Source organism: Battus philenor, unplaced genomic scaffold (assembly GCF_028537555.1).
Source record: "Battus philenor isolate CCGP_79_NKW_IND1 unplaced genomic scaffold, ilBatPhil1.0.hap1 SCAF_16, whole genome shotgun sequence".
In the NCBI taxonomy this organism is placed as follows: domain Eukaryota; kingdom Metazoa; phylum Arthropoda; class Insecta; order Lepidoptera; family Papilionidae; genus Battus; species Battus philenor.
In genome coordinates this window covers 13,261,733-13,285,257 of record NW_027181678.1, presented here as the reverse complement: position 1 = coordinate 13,285,257, position 23,525 = coordinate 13,261,733, and the positions used below count along the sequence as shown (strand labels likewise).

At 32.0% G+C, this 23,525-nt stretch overlaps 2 protein-coding genes across 2 annotated transcripts; both read left to right on the top strand.

Annotated features, from left to right (window-relative positions):
• The first annotated feature begins 10,427 nt into the window (after positions 1 to 10,427).
• On the top strand, positions 10,428 to 13,189 carry LOC137919446 (uncharacterized). Its single transcript, XM_068762524.1, has 2 exons — positions 10,428 to 11,286; positions 12,755 to 13,189. Exons 1-2 carry the CDS (start codon positions 10,471 to 10,473, stop codon positions 13,166 to 13,168), a joined length of 1,230 nt encoding a protein of 409 aa, XP_068618625.1. The 5' UTR covers positions 10,428 to 10,470; the 3' UTR covers positions 13,169 to 13,189.
• Positions 13,190 to 17,708: 4,519 nt separating this feature from the next.
• LOC137919541 (uncharacterized) lies at positions 17,709 to 20,943 on the top strand. Its single transcript, XM_068762633.1, has 2 exons — positions 17,709 to 18,269; positions 20,530 to 20,943. The coding sequence occupies exons 1-2, from the start codon at positions 17,709 to 17,711 to the stop codon at positions 20,941 to 20,943; spliced, it is 975 nt and encodes a 324-aa protein (XP_068618734.1).
• Positions 20,944 to 23,525: the final 2,582 nt, after the last annotated feature.

Below are 23,525 nucleotides of genomic sequence, written 5' to 3'. Positions count from 1 at the left end.
TGGCCAAATCTTTCTCCACGTAGGCCGTTCGATTGTGGAATGATTTACCGCTGAATATAAGACGTGCTAACTCACTACCTATTTTCAAGAAAATGATTAAGAACCATTTACTAGACCTGTAATTATCAGTTTGTAATATAATACATTAATTCATTATCTCTGTTGAAAAGCTGTGTTTGGCAGCTGTGTTGTTGCTATGTTTAGCACTAATCGGTGTAACATAACTCCTGAAGATGCCCCGTGGAGGGGTGAAACACGTGTTGAGTAATTTGGCGGTGGCGGTTGTGTGATTCGCATTGTTTGCCGCATACGCATTTATCAGTGGGCTGGCGGGCGGTGCATTTTATTGCACGACTACCACTGCATGTGCGGAAGTGGCTAAATATTGGTCCTTTTTTTACTAAGAATAACTTCTGTCAGAATAAATAAACAAGCAATGAATAATTTTAATATATGGCAATCCAAATTATGAAAACACCTTTTATGTATCACATTATTTATTATTTTTAAAACCATACATTTATAGATGAACTACAATTTTTTATTTATAAACAAACAACTAAAGAATTAATTGTAAAATCTAGTGCGTCTTTCCCGTCACAGCACGGAATCTCTATTCTGTTTTGAACCACACTTCGTTGTAAGGCTTTGAATAAAGCCAGCTTGATTTAGATATCCGGTATATAAGCCTGTTTTATTGCTTCCTGTCAATCGTTTAGCGAAAATACCTTTCGAGGCAATAAAACAAATCTCATCTCCGGGGATTTACCGCTTAACGTCAATAACAACACGTGACGTATGATATACGTTTTTAATGTCATTATTTATTGACCAAGCTTCTTGAAAATCAACCTATTTTAAACGGTTTTATTTAGTTCGACCCTTACGGAATTTAATTGTTTATTTATTTGGGTCAAAATAAGAAATTGAAATTTAAACACGTTCCCGTTGTCAGATTGATCTGGAATTTGGTACACACATTTAATTTAGATGACAATACAATATAATAATATCAATAACATTATAAATCTAAGATGGCCGCCGATACAAAATGGCGGATTACATATTTTTCCTTAACCCCCTCAATATGGGTATCAAATGAAAGGACTACACTAGTAAACAAAATAATAAAAAAACACGATGATTATGTCAAAATTTAAAATTCAAGATGGACGCCATTCCAATATTGCGGACTAGGTACATATTTTTCCACAACCACCTCAATATGGGCATCAAAAAACCGTTTAACTTAAAAGTTTCTTAAATGTATTTATTTAAAAATTATATTTCTTCGCGGGCCACATTTAAATACGAATTGAAAAGGTATGCAAAGATACATAATATAAACATATTATATATAAATGAAAGTATAAAATATTTTTATTTAATTCAGATACTAAAAATTAAAAATGTTTGTTTTACTTCTCATATAAGGAGAGATTTTTTTATGATTTGTTTAATAATTAATACGAAAGAAACTTCTCAATAATTCTTTCAAATGCTGGTTAGTTAATATTAGAAGATATTTGAATTTGCCGAAAGAAATAAAAATAAAAAAATACATTTATTGAAAGCTACATATGATCCTTCAAAGATCCACATGTGACTCGCAGGTTGAAGGTTTTTATGCCTCCATTTTATTGTCTTTCGTTCTATCTCTGTCGTGGATTGAAATGATCTTAATTTTATGTAAAAAAAAGTTCACATTTTTTTTCTTTTTTATTCACCACTTTGTCTTTCTTTCGACATCTCTTTCCTTCTCATTATCTCTCTTTTCAATGCTTTTACCTTCTATTCATCACCTTGTATCCCTCATCACTATTCCTCATATATTACGATTTATAATTGTTTTTTTTATTATTAATATAAGCCTTTAGTTCCAATTTTAAATTTCTCGCTTTTAAGGTTAGGTTATAAAGAGTTAAATAAATAAATAAACCTTCTGAATTAGTACGTATATATCAAGGAGAAGGAAGGTTTTTTCTACGCAAAAAACCTTGGAGAAGAATCTACGCAATAATTTCTATAGAAACATCTAGAATGATGAACATGTCACAGTACAATTTAAATACACAATAGAAGACGGTATTTCGTTTCTCTTATCGCGCCATTAACTTTATTGGAGTAATCTTATTATTTATTTACATACCCACAATGTGGCATGTATGATAGTTAAAATATTGTAAATATTTGAATCGAGATAACAAATTATGAAATCAACAAGGATCATATATGTAAATATAGATACCTGTCAACAAGTTGTTGACGTTTCCAAGGATAGAAACGTATTATGTTTACATTGTGACGTATGACAAAGATTTTGGTTTGGTAAAAGATTATTTACAATTAAGTTTTCCACTTCGAACTAGCTAATAATCCATCGATTTATATAATTACTGTGATTATAAAAAGTTCAGATTTTGCATATTCTGATCGTTCTTCTGTTCACAAGCGAACTGCTGAACGAATGAAGTAGACCCATGACCACATCATCGATACGTCATATGTACCCGACTCAAAGTACCATATTTCAAACTTTTGAAATTGGAAACTTAAAGAAAAGAGGCTTCCACGGAAATCTCTTGGCAACCTATTAAATAACCTACAATATTACTAGATTATAGGACGCTAATATCTTACATAGCTTAGGTTCTTAACTTACGCGTTTAGGATTCTGTTTCAAACGCGCTTTACTAATAAATACGTATAATCTCATGTCTCAAGGTTAATTGTGCCTGGTATTATAGCATCACATGTCGGTGAGGTATTTTTGTTTATAAAGTACCAGATAGACAATACAGGAACGACTGCATCAACGTGCTCCGTAACATCGAATTGGATACGGTTTTGGTCCAGATGCTGACGAGGCACGGGGGATTCTTGGAGCACCTGTACAGGTTTAACCTCAAAGAGATCCTCAGCTACTACAGGAAGGTGGTGTTAAATTCCATAGGTAAAAATAAAACATAGTAATAGATTCAAATAGACTTGAATATGAATCAAAAAGTAAAGTAAACACTAAAATAAATAAAGTAGTACCAAAAACAGTGCAATAAACAGTATAATATAATATGATAATTATAAAACATATATGTGTTAAATGTTTGAACAATAAATGTAATGTTGCAAAATCAAATAGTAAGGAAACCTAGAATGTAGTGGTTGAGGATGGATGTATGGCTAATGGAATGAAAGAGAAAGACTGGGAAAATTGTAGAACGAAAGAAACAGTACGACAGATAATATGATACATGAAAGAGGAGAACGATAATGATAAAAAATTATATGAATATATTATCAGAAATAAAAAGTCCCTGTCCCACACGAGATGGGGGAACGAGAGGTCCCCAATAGCGAGGACCATAATAAAAAACCTCAAAGAGAATCCCTCTTGCTTCTGTGAGCCGGAGGTTGACAAGAACGTATTGCACCTGATGGCGAACTGTCCTGTATTAGGTTCTCCAATGCACTGCATTCAATTATAATTGTCGAAAAACAATAAGATTTGATCATTTATGCCTTATAAGAAGCGCCGAGCGACCGGGAATCCGGGCTGCTGGTTTACGTCAGTGCGCTAGGGTGCGCATGTTACCGCCGCGGACAGGACAGTCCGACGTAGTGGGACTGTCCGCTATAGGAGCTTCGCTGTGTGATCAAAGCAGAAGTATAGAGATTCACAAGAGAAGAGAAGGCAAGAGAACTGACGTTGCTCGAAGAATTGTTCGTCTGAAGTGGAAAAGAGTAAGGAACATAGCTCGCTGGTGGCAATCACAAGTCAGTAGACGCCGCGTGTGTATGCAAGCAGTACGAGACCGAGAGTCATCGAAAGGTGAAGAAAGGAATAATGATAACGATAAAACGATTTATGTTGTTTTTGTACATAAACTTAAATACCGTATACATTGCTTGTCGTGTGTGTTTATTATTGAGGTACAATAATTATGAATGATATATGTTATCGACAATACAGATACAATAAACAATTATTTTCATTTACAGAAAACAGTAGTATATGTTTAAATACATTAGGACGTGTACAGAAAGCTGGAGATATTAATTTTAATTTTCGGAGAGTTCGTGCTTGTAAATCTAAATAATTATTTCAAGATTTTAGAAAATATTAATATTGAAATTTTGACAGTTCGCTCTGAACTTCGCGCATTTGACAGTTCGTTGACAACTTCATGTGTTTGACAGTTAACCTCTCATATATGTTACATTAATGTGTGAATCAGGAATGTTGAATCGAAATGCTTAGTACGCATCTAAGAAAACTCCACAGTGTAAGAGTGGTAGTGGGTGGACTTCTTATCGTCCTATAGATAAAGGGGGGTGGTGGGGATAAGGTCGTGAAGTAGGAAAGATGGAAGTGCGAAGTGGAGCTGGTGGTAAAGATATAAAGTGGCACCATCGCCTCAATAATAAAAAATAAAGCACGCTGCTACAAAATTTTAATATTTTAGTGCAAAGCAATAAAGAAAGTAACAGATAAACATGAAAATAAATATAAAAAAATTATAAGGTTGAATAACAAAAGAAGAATTGTTAAATAAAAAAACAATAATAATAGAAACAATAGGACAATAATTAATTGTGAATTGCACTGTGATACTAAAAGAATGCGGCGAAGAAAACCGGCGACGCGTAGAAGGATTGAGAAAGAAAGAAAAGAGTGTACAAGAAGATAGAGTAAAAGAACTTGTGAAAAATGACAGTACTGTGAAATATTTAATGGAATCAGGCATTAAACCACTCAACAACACATAGTCTCTCTGAACTCTGTGTTTGGCACTAATCGGTGTAACATAACTCCTGAAGATGCCCCGTGGAGGGGTGAAACACGTGTTGAGTGGTTTAACGGTGGCAGTTGTGTAATTCGCATTGCTTGCCGCATACGCATTTATCAGCGGGCTGGCGGGCGGTGCACTTTGTTGCACGACTACCACTGCATGTGCAGTGCAGTGGCTACATATTAGTCCTTTTCTTACTTAGTACTGTGAAAATTATTAGTAACAAAAGTCCCTGTCATAGATTTAAAATAGGGGAATAAAAATAGATGATGAAGTTCCGCGCATTTCATTAAACTATTCATGTTTAAAATTGATGAACGTTCCTCTCTTTCGAGAAAGACTCTCTCTTCTCTTTTTAGGAACTAACTCATTATCACGTACAAGTCGAACAGCTGTTCTACCAAGTCAAGAGCTTCGAGCTGGTGTTTAGGAGAGTCTTCCCATGATTTTAGAGAATCTGTGTTTGATACAGAGTAAACAACATCAAGCTTTTAAGTCATAGACTTTCTAACTTAGCCTTAGATTAGAGTTTGAACTTGTTTTAGATTGGAGAAATATAAAATGTATAAACAAGTCTGCAGAATCTCATAGTCGGTGTCTTGATTCGTCGTAGCCGCAAGCAACGTAATTGGCTATAAGCTTGCCCGTCTCTGTTATATATTTCTCCTCTCCAATTACCAACTAAAACTGTTTTGACATTGATTATTATATTTTCCACTTCTGCAAGTTTTCCTGTATTTTGTTTTGTACTCTTTTATTTAATAAATAAGATATTTATAAAAAGAATTAATAGCTGGTCATCAACTTTGACTTCAGGTTTAAAAAAAACTCTTTATTACCTAACATAGCAAATATTAGTATATTTAAATAAAGTGGTTTTATGCGATTATTTTTCCTGTCAATTTGATTTTAATTTAACACCCTTAGCAGGCCAGTTGGCGATCGCAGTATGGTATTATGGTTCACAGAAGACACTGCTGCCAATCCCTTGGAACCTAGTTTGTAAGCAGCGGAAATCCTATATAATTAATGCACAAATGTGAATTATATGAAATAGTATCCGTGGAATCTAACACGTGAACTACTATCACAAGTTTAGTCGTTTACCTCTGGGCTACAACTGTTAAAGATTAAACTTTAATCTAATAAATTATATATAATTGAAAAATGTAGTAAAAATACTAATATATAAATATATATGCCTCCCGCCACCGCTTTATAAGGCTGTATCCTGAGAATCAAACCCGCAAGTGTCCTCCACTGCTGGGCCAGTAGTAGTCCAAATACATAACAATATTTATGTAAATAATAAAAACTATTTCTATAATTATTTTGTTACTATTTGCTACCACAGACTATACATGCCATAGAAATTATTGGCCATTATAAAAGAAAAAAATATTCTGAGATATCTAAGAGTCATCGATATATTTATAGATTAAATTTGATATATATTAATTAATTTTGCATAGAAAAATACTGACCGATACAGTTGTTAAATTACAATATAAATTTGCAGGAATTGAAAAAAATAACGAAACTCAAAACGTACTGACAATAGACGCTATTGCGGATACTATTTGTAAGTAATATAGGCAATTGCAATCGAATTGAAACCAATGTGCACACATTAATAAATTTATAGAGGAGGTCTTTGCTCAACAGTGGACCTCCTATGACGGTTTTAATGTTTTGTCCGTATATTATTCTTGCCAATTTGTCTATTTTTAATTTAATCAACCTTTGAAAAGATAAGCTCTTTTTGATTAAACAAATGCATATATATATCAACTACATAACCCAAACTAGTTCACTAGGTTCATTTTAAATAAGTTCGATAGTTAAATTTAAAAAAGAATCGAGTAAATCCGGGCGGCGGCACGAGGCTTGAAACGGTCGTTCTTTTAGATACAAAGGTGGAAAATCGATGAGAAAGATTTGGGTCAAGCATTACCTTGCATAGGAGAAATCGAAAAAAACACAAGTGTCCATATCGAAGTAGATTAGTTTTAAAGAGAAACTGTTGAATATGTTTATGACTCAAGAAGTGACTATCTGGTTTTAATATGTAATAATTATTATGGTTAACAGAAATCAATATTCTTTTACCTTTACAATAATACAACATAGATATAAATAAATACATTTAAAAAACTTTTAAGTTATACAGTTTTTAAACGGTTTTATTTGATACCCATATTGTGGTGGTTGTGGAAAAATATGTACCTAGTCCGCTATATAGGAACGGCGTCCATCTTGAATTTTAAATTTTGACATAATCATCGTGTTTTACTAGTGTAGCCCTTTCATTTGATACCCATATTGTGGTGGTTGTAGAAAAATATGTACCTAGTCCGCTATATAGGAACGGCGTCCATCTTGAATTTTAAATTTTGACATAATCATCGTGTTTTACTAGTGTAGCTCTTTCATTTGATACCCATATTGAGGGGGTTAAGGAAAAATATGTAATCCGCCATTTTGTATCGGCGGCCATCTTAAATTTATAATGTTATTGATTTTATTATATTGTATTGTCATCTAAATTAAATGTGTGTACCAAATTTCAGATCAATCTGACAACGGGAAGGTGCTTAAATTTTAATTTCTAATTTTGAACCAAATAAACAAATTCCGTACGGGTCGAACTAAATAAAACCGTTTAATTACGGAATAGACACATTCTTAAAGGAGATTGAGAAGGCTATGCTCGGAATTTGACTGCGAGATGGAATTAAAAATGAGAAGATAGACAAAGGAACCAAGATCACCGATGTAGCTCGAAGAAATGCTCATCAGAAATGGAAGTGGGTGTGGTATATTGCTCATACAACCAATGGCCGTTGGGGCTGAAAGATTAAGTGGCGACCACGAGACGGTAGACGCAGCATGGGCAGGCACCACACTAGGTAGACCGATAGCTCAAGACAAGTCATCGTGTTGGACTTTGAGGAAGGCGTTTACCTTGGGTGTCTTACGGCTGAAAAGAAGAATTAAGAAGAAAATAAAATCATATTTTTGAAGGAGAATATTTATATTACCCAATGTTTTAAAGAAATGTAACAATATCTTTGTTATTTTTGTAATAATTTTCAAAAATTTATCTTTATAAATACATGTATACGTGCTAATTTTATATATCGAACATCTAATGGCCTGATGTTAAAAATAATTTAAAAAGGCATACAAAACTGCAGAAAAATGTGACGGTTTCCCTTTTCTCGCAAGAAGAAACATCCACTACATAACCTCGCTTCTCTCATAGATTTCCAATAGGATCGGTTGGTAGTAGTCTACATCAAGTGTAAGAAAAGGACCAATATTTAGCCACTTCCGCACCGATTAGTGCCAAACACAGAGTGCCCTAATCGGTGTAACATAACGCCTGAAGATGCCCCGTGGTGGGGTGAAACACGTGTTGAGTGAATTAACGGTGGCAGTTGTGTAATTCGCATTGGTTACCGCTTACGCATTTATCAGCGGGCTGGCGGGTGGTGCACTTTGTTGCACGACTACCACTGCATGTGCAGAAGTGGCTAAATATTGATCCTTTTCTTACTTAGGATGGACTTCCGCAAGTTAACGCCTGATTCCGTTAAATACATCAAGTGTCTTCTGACGACCTTCACTAAGTCCAAAGTTTAAAGCAGTGTTTCCAACGTCAGGCTCACGTCCCACAGATGGTCAATTTGATGGTTAAGGAGGGCAATTCAAAATTGGGTTAGAGACGAGTTTAAAATATGGCGTAAGAATTTAGGAAAGGCTACGGTGGGTCATGACATAATAATAATGGAAAATATTAGGTAAAAGCCTTAATTGTCAACCTTCAAAAATATAAATTCTAATTTTGAAATATTATGTTACCACACCATAGGACATGAGTAGTGATAGTTCAGCGGTAGACGACCGCGATTTGCGACCGAAAGTAACGAGTTCGATTTCCGAAGTACAATCTTAAGTATTTCACACTTGGTGCATTAATTATATAATATTCCACTGCTCACAAAATTAGTTTGTTTAACCTCAAATAGGCAGGTACATCAGAACTTTTCATTGTTTATCTAGCCTAATTAAATTTGCTCTAAAGTAGGCGCTTGGATAAAATTCTCTTAAAATAAAATGACAATTATTTTAAATCAAAATCCTCCTCGCAGCATTCTCTTCTCTCTCTCTCTCTCTTCTCTTCATTATTTGTGATAACACAGAGAGTTTCACTCTACTCTGTTATTAAATACAAGAAGCAGAAGAGAGATGAATAGGAGAAAATCTAAAACGTATCAATGACAAAGTAAAAATAAATTTGACATCTAAAACAAAGATTTCTAATATGGATACATATGATCATTATGATCTAAGAATTACGAATCGCAAACTTTTGAGATAACATTTCATCAACAAATAACAACGTAATAAAGGAAATCAAATAAATCTTAAACATTTTATCGTAAAGGCTTAAATAAGACAAAGAAAACTCTCATCAAACGCAAAAATTCACAAACTATTCATGACTTGCCATATAGAGTATTAAACTTTAGGATTTATTCACAATTATACTAAAAAAATCTTCAACAATTATCTAATATATTACATTTAAATTCTATTTGTAATCATTTATGTGCGCAATTTAAAAGTACTGACAATGCTGCACAAATTTTAGTCAGTTAATATTCTATCTCGTGCGACAGAGATAACGCTCTACGAAGCCGAAACTAGCCGAATTAGATTGTCTCTTTCCGAAGGTCGATGAGCAATATCTATCGCCGGGTATTGTAATATAGTCTGTCCATCTTATGTGTGGACATCCTATCGTCATTGTCATCGTCGTTTCAGTTCTTAGATATCGATGTCTCCTCCAAAGATATCCATGGAAGGATATACCATAATCGCCATACTTGGAAGGCGAGTTAGCGATTGTAGTGTAGTATAAATATACAGAAGACACTTCTACTCATCTTTACTCATACATAAGTGCATAATAGTAAAGAAAAATGTACAATGGGCGGTCTTATTACACGAGGCAATAACTTCAACAACTTGGAAATCCGACTGACAAAACGTCACATAAGTAGTGTGGGACAGAGATAGTGTTCTACTAAGCCGAAATTAGCCGATTGTCTCTTTCTAAAAGTCGATGTGCAATATTTATTGCCGGCTACTGTAACTACTTCGGAAGACGATAGATAAAGGTCGCTTTAAATCGATCCTATTGAATATCTATGAAGTAAGCTTACATCTAGCATTTAATATCTTGCGGATGAAATCTGTATGTCTATCTATATCTATTTGTGTATGTATATGTTTGGTAGGAACTTATATATTATTATTAAAATTTTTACATTTATTATTGCTCTTATTGATCCATTTTTGTCTTATAAAATGTCAAATTTTTGGTTTAGAAGATACTTTATCAGAGTTATTTTCCTCATAATTGTTGAAACCTTCTATTCTGAGATGATAGAATATTTTGTTCAAGGTATTATACATAAAAATCGCTTTGTTAAAAATTCCTACGTGATAAATAGTATATTATATAAATTAAATATTAAAATTTGTCTCAAGTGTAACTAGTGCCTAACATTGCGAATTGATATAAAGTTGTTCGCGATCTAGTTCAGTTTCATACCAACGCCATTCAATGGTAAAACCTAAACCTATTGTTTCGTTCAAAAAATTAATAAACATGCAAGTTGAAATTGATAAATGTTGTGATATAAAAACCACAAAAATAATTTATTCCAATAATGAACAATTACCTTATCATTTACAAAGAGCTTTAAAGAAGATTGCTAAAGAAGAAGGATACGTATCTTACGATATAACAAGTAGAGAAATTTCAACTGCAGGTGGAAATTATATGGCTCTTCTTTATGAAGCAGATATTAAAGGAGAGACTAGAGTTGGAAGAAAGGAAACTAATTTATTCATAAAATGTGCTATTACCGCTGAAAAACTAAAGATAATTGATATAACTGATCTTTATACGAAAGAGTTATTTTACTATACAGATCTTAGTAAAGTATATAATGATTTGGAAGAACAAGCAGCGGTTCCTCTAGAAGAAAGATACAAGTCTGTAAAAAGTTATAATGGAAGTACAAATGAAGCAATAATACTTGAAAATCTCACTAAAGATGATTTCACAACGATTTATAGAATGAATGTGATGCCACTTAAATTCGCGGAGCTATCAGTTCAGCAATTAGCTAAGTTTCACAGTTTAAATATGGTAATAGAACTAAAAATGCCGGAATATTTTGAGAGGAATCTGAAAAATTTAAAATACTCAATAGAATTCAACGATACCTTTGCAAGTATGCTACATAAGTTTTACGAATGTTCCGCATCTATGTTAGACTGTGAAACCCGGAACAAACTTGATAAACAACTACCGGAACATATAGAGAATTATCAAAGATATTTAGCTGGTGATAAAACGGAGGTGAAGTGTTTATGCCATGGTGATTATAGAATGAACAACATCTTGATGAAAATGAAGGTAATTTGTGTACATGTTTATTAACCCTTAATAGCCTAGAGTTTCAATTTTGATACCAATCTTTTAAACCGAATGTTCACATTACTATTAGTTTTTTTTATAGGTTGGCTGTACGAATTTTACTGTTGTATAATATTCTTTCCAACAAAATTAAAAAAAAATCTAATTTCCCTTCATCTAGACCCTCAAGCAAACACAGTAATATAAAAAAATCACTTTTGTAAATCAGGCTATTAAAAGTTAAACAGAATTAACAATGAATATACATAATCTATAGCGTTGAAGGTATAGTATATACTACACTGGATTGTACGATATGGTTATAAATATGATTGAGGATCCGTTAAACATGATAAATGTATATCACTATATCACATTTAATAACATCCTCAACTCATAATTAAAAGTATGATAAATCCAGATTGCTTCCTAAATATGTTTAAATTGTTATAGAAATATATTATCAACTAATATTTAAATTTAGATCTCAGTGATCTATTTAATATTTTGGTGAAACAGTAAAAATTATAATCACGTTTCAATTTTAAAATGTGTATTAGATTTACCTCTTTATATAACTCACTACATATATCAAAGTTCTTATATTTAAATTACCAATATCGGCATTTAAAAATAAACTGTCATTTTACATATAAACCTATTTATAATATTTATCGTAACTTTTACGTCTTTGGATCGTCGTTAGAAACTGTTTCTGGAATATCACTAACTTAGTATTTATAACTTATTTCTCTAATTTTCTTCTACCTACTATTCTCTATATATCTAGTTTCATACTATTTTCTGCTAATATTGGTAGACTTTTTCACCATTAACCCAAAAATTAAAACTGAATACGTCTGAGTTTGATCTTCACTTTAATCTTTGCTTTAGTGTTCCTAAATAGAATATTAAATAATTTATAATAATAACTAGTCTTCATACTAAAAAATCTTGGTGCAATCGACACAATAATATATTAAATGTAAATACATATATTTCAATAACGACTTTTTGAAATTATAAAGATGACTTTGTTATGGTAATTGTTAAAAGCAATAATTTGTTTTAAGTGTCGATTTTTTAAAATTAATGATTAATTATTTTAATATTAAATCGATAGCAAAATAGATGAAATATAATTTTATATTATGTCTTTAAACATTACGAATGCATTACTACCTGAAATAGCTTCACATATTAAATTACCTGATATAAATAGTTAAATATATGTCACTATCTCTTATAGAAAATTCAATTTGCGAAATGCTAAGGGTCAAACTGACCACATACTAGTCTAATACACAGGGTGTTTAGTTACAGGTGCTTTTAAGGGTTAATATATAACTTATTTATAAACTAAAATCTTTATAGCTTTTAAACTTATTTCCAACCTCTCTAATTACTCTTAAATATACGCATATATATATTTTTTTTCATAAGTTTTTAATAAGTATATATTTTTCAGGATAACATAGTTACTGAAGTAATTCCAGTAGACTATCAACTTATGTTCTATGGATCTCCGATAATTGACTTCCTGTATTTCATATATGGAGGAACAGATAAAGAATTCAGGAGTAAATATATGAACCATTTAAAGGAAATGTACTTCAAAACGATGGAGGGTTACCTGCGATATTTCAACGTGGACATAAACGCCGTGTACCCAAGAAAAACTTTTGATAAAGATTATGAAAACTGTCTCGAATATGGATTTCAAGTTACGCTTTTCTTTGGACCAATCAATTTTACAGACGAGAATGAAATACCTGATTTTCATAATAACAGCGTGGAAGAGCTTAACATCAATGCGAATTATTTATTTGAAGGAAGGCTACGTGGTGCTATAGACGAAATGATTGAGTTGGGAAAACTATAAGCATCAAATATAATTTGTAAATTTTTGTACGAAGAGAGCAGGAAGCTGATAGCCAACCTCCACTAGTTGGAGAGGCACTTCAAGAAGAAGAAGAAATTTTGTACAGTTCTTATTATAAAACATATTTTAATTAATTTAGATTTTATAATAATAATAATATGTTAAACCAAATATTTTGTACATGTTTTATTTAATCATCAAAATGGCGTAGTGTCATCCTCCCACAAGGCAGACAGAAATGTTTTTTAAGGTTGTTGTAAGACGCTAGTATCAGCCTCATCATACTAGATCAGAGTTCCCCAAACATTCTTGTGTCGTAGACCCCCTACTTACCTGATATTGATTTCCTGTAAATTTCTAACGGTAGTGAAGTTTAGTGTTAAAAACTTAAAGTAGTGTAAAAACACATGTTAATTTATACATTTATGCTGCGACTCTCAGGTTTTTACAAGTTCAAAATGTATTGCGACCACAAAACGAATACGAACATCCTACAATTTACACAATTTTATATACATATATAATAATTTTTTACTTCATAGATACTTTTATAAATAATGTAAATGTTTTGATATTATAAGACAGTATGATGTAAGTAAATAGGTACTATCAGTGTATGTGTTGAGATCCACTATCGTGGACCCCTATTTTCATATCATGGACCCCAAATTTTTTTTCGCTGACGTAGACCCCTTGCAGTTTGTCATAGACCCCTAGGAGTCGATACAGACCACTTTGGGAATCACTGATTGAATTTGATTCTTCCATATACCAGCTCTAGCGCTTTTTAAAGTATTATATTAGCCAGACAATTGCAAGTGATCAAGTCAAAGTTCGACTTTCAGTCACCCTTATATCAGAGTGCTATGCGAGTTTTACCATCGAGTCCTCTCGTTGAGCTCTTAAGATTCGTCACTTCAAGAAGCGTCTGATAAGGTGATCTAAAAGCAAGGGTTCTCGAGTTTCTAGTTACAAAGGCCATTTTGACAACAGTAAGTCCAATAAAAAAAAGACAACAGTGGCAATCCTATATAATTAATGTATAAAGTGTGATATATAAATAGGACTGTATCACAGGAATTGAATCTGCGATCTGCGTTCGCAAGTCTCAGTTCTCTACCGATGATCTACCAATGCTCTACAGGGGCTGCTTTGCAGGAACAGATAATAAATAATTAAATTAAAAATGTAATTGTCCATATTATGAAAATTTGTTTTTATCATACTAACATTACATTATTACATCAAGGTGTGCTATAATACATTAATTGACATTATTTATAAATTCATCAGTTTAAACATCATCCTGTACATTCCATATTCTTGCGCCGAATAAACTGAAAGAACTAATATCGCAATTTTACTTCTAATTTTCGATGTAAACCAGTATTTAGTTCACGGGTATTTATTGTAGAATATTTTAAAACAAATAAAACAACTCGAATCATATGAATGTTGCAATACAAGGCTACCGTCATTTGTTTGTTTGTATATAACATGTAACGGCATCCAAATCTTATATGGCGCATTAAAATATATATTTTATCTCAATTAATACGAATGCAAACTAAAACGAAATATTCTAACTGTACACAGTAATTTGAAAATAAAGGCTCATTCACACTAATCACTTTTTATAAACTAAATAAATAAATACATGAAATAAAAATAAAGTCGTAACATCTAAATTTCTTTATTTACTCATATATTATAAAGTTTCACCAGTTATCTTAGATCTTATTTTCTTATTTATAATCTAAAATTAAAAGAGTATTGTTAAACAAATCTTGTTATATAATTTAAGAGCTTTTCTAACTCTAATCTAAACGTAACCTACTTTGTTGAATATTTGCAGCTTTAATGTTTACATAAAACTTTACTAAAATTTCATTTAAGTATAGTTACTGTTGACTTTCTGACCAGCTCTTCTCAGCGGATGATCATTTCCAGCTGGTGGTAGCTTCCTTTACTATACAGACCTTTTAATAATGTTAAAAATAATCAATGATTAAAAATTTTTATTGAAATCAGGCGTTACTTTGCGGAAGTCCATCCTAAGTAAGAAAAAGTCCAATATTTAGCAAGTTCCGCACATGCAGTGGTAGTCGTGCAACAAAGTGCACCGCCCGCCAGCCCGCTGATAAATGCGTATGCGGCAAACAATGCGAATTACACAACTACCACCGTCAAATCACTCAACATGTGTTTCACTCCTCCACCTATCTTCAGGAGTTATGTTACACCGATTAGTGCCAAGACTCTCCCGACCAGAATCTGTGTCCTTTTCTTACTTAATGATTAAAAAGTGCCTGCTTCAATAAATTCCTAAAATTTACACAGAGATCCGCAATAAAAACCAATATCATTTAGTTCGAAGGATTGGTTGTATTAAGTAGCAGTGAGCGAAGGACGCTCGTGCAGCTGATAGCCTTTGGGTCAATAAGGTTCTCAAGCGACGATCATCAGCCGGTAGACAAGATATGGGCAGGCCTGCCACTAGCTTGACCGACGACATAGAAGGTACATCCTTGCAGTGGGCGTCGCAGGATACGGATAAGGGCTATGCCTTGGTTTGGGCGTGAAGATTTTCTTCCACTAGAAGGAGAAAATAACCTACTACAGCCTCGTCAATGAAAACCACTCGAAGCCTGCTAGCATATCAACCCCGGACACCATACCCTGTATCTCTACAAAGCTATGGTACCGATTTGCGTGCGTTCAAACCAGAGTTCCCCAAACTTTTTTGTGTCGTAGACCCTTTGCCATGTTTTTCCGTGTCGTAGACCCCCTACTAGCCTGATATTGATTTCCTGTAAATTTCTAATTGCAGTAAAGTTTAGTGTTAAAAACTTAAAGTAAAAACACATGTTAATTTATACATTTATTAATTGAATTTAAATTAAAACAACTCAAAATAAAATTTTGTATCTGTTATGTAAAATATATGTAACATTAAATAAACATAAAATAAACTACAAATTCTTATTCGAAAAGTTAATGTAATTTAAAATATACAACACAATAATCTTTATTCTCAGCATAAATAACAACAGAAATTTCTAATATAGTTTTTCACAAAATTTATAAACTGAAACTGAAATCTTAAACAGTTTCGTACAAATGAAAAGTAATTTCAAATCATTTCATATATAACTCTGATTGGAATATCTCTAACTCGATGGACCACAAATGTGAACAATTCAAGACAAGATGTAACCACAGACCGAAATATCTGTGGATCACCCAAATATTCGTCCAGGGAATATATATATCCAACATTTCTATATTCAAAGATATTTTATTAAATTATATTTTATATATATATTAACGACTTGTTTTATTTTAAAATTTTAATGTTATAGACTTATACGATATTACTAAAACTTAATATACGAGTATTAACATAGTATATATATTCATTTATATATATGACTAGTAGTGCCTCGCGGCTTTGCATGGAATTTAAATAAATACGTTTAAAAAACTTTTAAGTTAAACGGTTTTTTTATTACCATATTGTGGTGGTTGTGGAAAAATATGTACCTAGTCCGCCATATTGGAACGGCGTCCATCTTGAATTTTAAATTTTGACATAATCATCGTGTTTTACTAGTGTAGCCCTTTCATTTCATACCCATATTGGGGGTTAAGGAAAAATAAGTAATCCGCCATTTTGTATCGGCGACCATCTTAGATTTATAATGTTATTGATATTATTATATTGTATTGTCATCTAAATTAAATGTGTGTACCTAATTTTAGATCAATCTGACAACGGAAAGGTGCTTAAATTTCTATTTCTAATTTTGACCCAAATAAACAAATTCCGTACCGGTCGAACTAAATAAAACCGTTTAATAAAAAATAAATATTTATTTGTTTTTTTTTAATCATTTTCATTTTAATTCTGTGTGTCTGGTAATTAGTAATTTAACAATTACATAAATTCTTACGTCACTCACAATTCGAAACATCACCCCTCATATCCAACACGAACTGTCACAGCAATATATGAAATCATTGGATTTACAGTGGCGCCATCTGTCAAAAATTGGCACAACAACTTTGTTAAAGATCATCACATGATCAAATGCATAGTTAACGATTGTATAAAAGACAAACAAACATACATTTTTATAAATATAAATAAAGTATAATTAAATCGGTTTGTATTAAAACAGTTAAAAAATAAATTTTAATGTGACACTGCCTTTACTTTTAATATTGTTATAAAAATGTACCAGTAGCGCCAAACATTATATTTACGATCGGTTACTTATCCAACGAAATCGTAATTAAAATGCAGGACGAAAGTTTTATTTTATCAAAAAAACAATGTTCAAAAACAGAAGATCTTCCAGGAGATATTCGAAAATCTTTGGATGGCATAGCGCGAAAAGAAGGTTATACATCTTATAAAATATTCAACAGAACAATATCTACAGAAGGTGAAAATTACTTGGCTGTACTTTACGAAACAGACATAAAAGGTACAGCCAATGGAACGGAAAAGGAAATAAATTTGTTTATAAAATACGCAATGTCATTAGAGCATTTTAAAATAATAGATATCACGGAACTTTACGGTAAGGAATTGCTCTTCTATGCGGAACTCAGTAAAATTTTTAAACAACTAGAACAAGAAGCTGGTATACCTAAAGAAGAACAATATAAATCTATAGAATCTTACAACGAAAGTAATACGAAAGCGATAATACTTAAAAACATCGCAAAGGATGGTTTTGGAACAGTACACAGAATGGAAGTGATGCCTTTGAAATTCGCAGAGCTCTCTGTACAACAACTAGCAAAGTTCCATAGCTTAAGTTTCGTCATAGAAGAAAAACTACCGAAATATTTTGAAAATAATTTGAGGATTCTAGAACAATCGACGAAATTCGATGATAATTTTAAAAGATTCTTTAGAAACGTAAACAATTTTGCTATAGCAGAACTTGATAGTGTGACGAGAGAGAGATTAGAAATAAGACTTCCGGAAATACTGGAGAGGTTTCAGGACTATATGTCCGGAAATAAAGCTAGAGTGAAGTGTCTATGTCATGGGGATTACAAAATGAATAACATTTTAATGAAGACAGAGGTAAATATGTAATCATTTTCGTATTATCATATTGTAATAATTTCAAATAATTCACGCCTGTATTATTAAGTGATAAGCTTCTATAACAACTTATATCCTTTTAGTATCAGAGATAAGAGAACAATAGATATTTATAATTACATATCTCCCGACAATAAAGGTTAAAGACACCATCATACGAATTTCAACGTCAATACCCGCATTCATTATACAGGATGTTACTTCAAACAATACATTCATACATCCGTACAATTGTAAGGATATCAAAATTAATAATTGTAATATTATTATAAATAAAAATGAAATTCCAGATATATTCTCAAAGGATATGTAAGTAGATGCAAAAGAAAAATTTTAAATATTGCAACATAAATAGCTTAAACAATCATTTTACTTTCCCCGGGGGTCAAATATTTTCATCAAATTAACCAAAAAAAATGTATATCCAAATGTAATCAAACAAAAAATATCGTATGACCCTAAATATTAAATCAATAAACACGACCACCGTTGGACATAGGCATCCCCGAAAATTTCAATTGTACCAGCACTTAAAATACTCTGAAATTAGATTCATTTATTTCTTTATTCTATTGTAATGGCGAAAAACTTTTAGTTTTACGTGATATATCAAGGTAGGTCGTGATAAATATTTTTTATATGACAGTTGATAAAGAGCATTCTATTTTAAATAAAATTATTTATCTAATCTTTATTGACGACTATTACATCTTTAGATAAATAAATTTTTAGATAAATGTTTGTTTTGCCTATTACTGTCAATCTTACTTCTTTGATAACTTTTTTGACTTCACCAAACATAGGATGTCCACCCACAAGGTGTATAGACCTCCTTAAGGTCGTTGGAGGATGCTGTATGTAGTAAGAAAGGGACCAATGTTTAGCCGCTTCCGCACATGCAATGGTAGTCGTGCAACAAAGAGCACCGCCCGCCAGCCCGCTGACAAATGCGTATGCGGCAAACAATGCGAATTACACAAACGCCACCGCCAAATTATTCAACACGTGTTTCACCCCTCCACGGGGCATCTTCAGGAGTTATGTTACAACGATAAGTGCCAAACACCATAAAACGTGTTTTGCACTAATCGGTGGCACGTGTAAAAATTTTAAATATTGGTCCTTTTCTTACTTAGGATGGACTTCCGCAAGGTAACGCCTGATTCCATTAAAGCTGTATGTAGTTTCTCCACGACTCGTTTCGAATCTCTCGTGGACATAAAAACCAGATTGGAAACCATTGACCTAGAAGATAGACGAATAACCATACGTACCTAGAAAATTAGCAAGTTGAAATAGCAGTGAGTTAGGTATATGAGATTCCGAACAATGAAACGATGAAGGCAGTGTGACATTTGCCAATACGGATGTACCACCTGATTAAGTTTGTCAGAAGTTGATGAATGCAGAGCGCTACCTACAAGTTCGAATAAAATTTGACGGACGCTTATGTCCAGATATGGACATCCTATAAATGAAGTAATGATGATGAAATAAGACTCAGTATTCATAATACCAGCGCTAACAGCTAAGCGGTGGATCTTATATGTTTATCATTGCTACGCAAACTTGTTAACCATTTGTTTTTCTTATTTATAATACAGAATGTTTGATTATAGATGATTACTAAAGGCTTTATAGAGCAATAAATGATAACTCTTTTTCTTTTAATTAAAGTGTAAAGCGGTTATGCGAAGTGGAAAAAAAAAACAGATTTTTTTTAATTAAAATCATAAAAAAATTATCGTATCAGAAACATGTCTAAACGGGGTGATTTAATATAAGTCTACAAGCTACCAATGGGATTGAAAAAATATAAATAATGTATTGATAATATAGTAATAAAATGTGTTTTCAAAAATAGAATATCTCTGCATATTTTGAATTGCCGGAAGTCATTAATGTATAACATTTCAATAAATAGATTAATGTAACATATTTCAGAGCATCTAATAGAATTAGACGTTACCTCGCACACGAAAGACGTGTTGAGTAGATTAACGGTGGTAGTTGTGTTTCGCATTGTTTACCGCACGTGCATTTATCAGCGGGCGGTGCACTTCATTGCACGACTACTGCTGCATAGCGGAAGTAGCCCTTTCTTAGTTATATTTTAGAGCGTTCACTTTATAAATGATGATTTCAAATATGTATTAAGGCTTTTAAACCCATAATTAATCATTCTATATGTTGAGAAGTTTTTTTTAGTGTCGTAATAAATAATATAATTGTCTTTCAGGATGGAGAAGTATCAGAAGTTATTCCTGTCGATTACCAACTACTGCACTATGGAACACCAATAACTGATTTGATTTATTTAATTTTCACCGGATCAGATCAAGAATTTCGTAGAAATCATTTGAATCATTTAAAGGATATGTACTATGACACTATGGAGAGTTATCTAAAATATTTTAATATAGATATAGAGACAAAATATGCTAGAAAAACATTCGAGAGAGACTTCGATCAATGTCTAGAATTTGGATTATCTGTTGCCTTGTTTATACTACCATTTTTCTTCATACTTAAAGATGAAGTTCCTGATTTGAATAAAACAGATATATTAGATGTGTCCGCAAATCTGGATAACAGATATCGGGAACGATTGCTGGGAGTTATAGACGATATGATCAACTGGGGTAAATTGTAACAAAAGACAGCTTAAAAATAAATACAGGATGATTGAAAATAGGTATAGTAGCTTCAAAAGAAGTGAAATCATTGATGTCAACTAATGTATCAAAATTTATAAGTACACCAATACCTCACTTTGCGTCGTAATTACGTTCCAAAAAAACACGACACAGATTGAAACGCCGCAAAGTGAATTAAGATTTTCTGTAGCAAACCATGTAAAGATCGAAGATAAGTTCAGGGATCACGAAAATACTACTTTTTAAAAAGAAATTGAATAAAGTAAACATTTAAAATAGAAAAATAATATAACTCTGCCAATAAATAAATTAGATAAATATATACCTTTTTTGAAACCAGAAACAATACGTTAAAATTTATATAAATTTATTATCTTTTACAAAAAGCACAACAGCCTACATTACAACACACTACGTAATTGAAACTGAACTCCAAAATTAGCAAACATAGTGAAAATAAATCTGTATTAAAATTGCGTTGATTTTAGTTAGAAAGGGAACCCCCGGGTTTTGATGGCATGGCGCAATTAGAAACAAAAGTGTTGCCGTCTTTTGGAAAAAAAAAGAAAATTAAAAAAAAAATTAAGTCTCGAACCCAAAACAACGCAACCTCGAAAATCTAACGACGCACAGCGAAAATTAGTGTTAATTAAGCAGCGACGCAACTTCAAAAAAAAAACGCAAAACGAAACGACGCAAAGCGAGGTATTGGTGTAATGTGATGATAATAAAGTTAAAATACTTCGTATTAGTTATTATTTACTACCTATCATTCCAGATTTTATACTTCCAGATGTTAATAGCCTGTCCCATTCAAATGGAAAAAAAATTACGAAACATATTTCGAAATGATCACTTTATACATGGTGATTAGAAATATGTGTAAATAAATTAAAGCTTTTGCGCCTACAACCAATGAACCTGTATTAACCATTTGTCAAATTTACTTTACCACAAAAAAATAACAACTAAAATCGCTGTTAAAATTTCTTGGACCAATTCTTTGATTTTGATCAAAATCGCTTTCGCTTAACAATTTGGACCGTATACTAGAAACCGATTTAGCAGCGACGCGCGGTAGCTATGCCGCCTGTGGAGAAATATTCGTTTTAGTTAATAGTAGTTTTGTGTTTAATTTAATCTCTACCGTAATAAATCTTCCTTGGTTTCAAATTATAATAAGAGCATTAATTCTTACGTGTAATAACCTTTCTTTTCTATTCTTTCCATTTCGTTTTCTTCTAAACAAATAGTCATTTACTTTGATAAATATTTCATCACACACGCAATATAGATAAGTTATATATATATATATATATATATATATATATATATATATATATATATATATATATATATATTATGTTTAATAAAAATAATATTAATACTAATTCTTGTTTTTCGTTACGTTTAACTATTTGTGCTCTCAAAGAAGACAGGTTTTATTAGAATGTCTCATTTGAACTAAAGGTGTGTGGAATAATGGTGTTTATTATGTACGGTATAATAATTTTCATAAATAATTAAATATGTATGTATAATTAACCGGAAGCCATCACATATAGAAAAAATGGTGTATTTTATGCAAAGAATAAAAATAACTATCAAAAGAAGTAAATGTTACTTGTTTTAACAGCTCCTAATAGATACCAGACTGTTTGTATATCGTGCGACAGAGATAGCGCTCTACGAAGCCGAAATTAACAGATTGTCTGTTTCCAAAGGTCGAAGATAGACTCTCCAAGAGCAGATACTGCTATAGTTGTCGTCCATTTAAGTTTTTATAAGACTAAGCTGTATATATTTAAACTTTATGTATTTGATGGTATATATTTTACTTAAATTTATGTAAGGCCTCATTATATAAGTAAGTATTAAGTAAGCTTTATTATTCCAAAAAATTGTCACTTGTAGCATGATCATTTATTTGTATGAAAGTCACTCAAATGTCGCAGACAACAAAGGTAAGAGAGAGATTTCTTGTGAATACGAGACGAGATATTTAAATTTGAATAACACGACTGTTTCGATGCAAAGCAAATCGCTCATGCAACCTGTTCACTGAGGTTATTCTCCAATCTTGAATGTAACCTGTGCTCGACAGTCCCGCCACATAACAGTATACATTTTAAATATACATTTTCTAAATGCATTCAAAATGATCACTATTTTTAACTTTGAAATATCTCTATTTCTAAAAGTGTTGAAACAAATTTAGAGATCATCTGAATTTCATCATCATTTTGGCCATAGGAGTACAGCTGGTAATAAGCCTCCGCCATAAACATATGTTAGAATCAGAATGTCTGCATTTATTTTTCGAAGACATTAACAGCGCCATCTATCCGCCATATGAATAAACGTCTAACGCTGCGCTTGCAATTTGTAACCAAAATCAGATTTTTTAATAAAATTCCGCAATACTATATATTATAAGTACATTTACGAAATTAAAAACGCATTTTGAAAGTAAATTAATGTAAAACGCTTATTATTTAATAAGTGAATATTTAAATGAAAAGTATCCTTGGCAGTGATGTCGCTTGATTGTTTTGATTTCATTTAGGTTATATCTGAC

Excerpts from the sequence above, each read along its gene's own strand:
- LOC137919541 (XM_068762633.1), top strand. The coding sequence starts at position 17,709 with ATGTCATTAGAGCATTTTAAAATAATAGATATCACGGAACTTTACGGT. Across the intron at positions 18,270-20,529 it reads ACATTTTAATGAAGACAGAG|GATGGAGAAGTATCAGAAGT; the intron begins GTAAATATGTAA and ends ATTGTCTTTCAG.
- LOC137919446 (XM_068762524.1), top strand. The coding sequence starts at position 10,471 with ATGCAAGTTGAAATTGATAAATGTTGTGATATAAAAACCACAAAAATA. Across the intron at positions 11,287-12,754 it reads ACATCTTGATGAAAATGAAG|GATAACATAGTTACTGAAGT; the intron begins GTAATTTGTGTA and ends TATATTTTTCAG.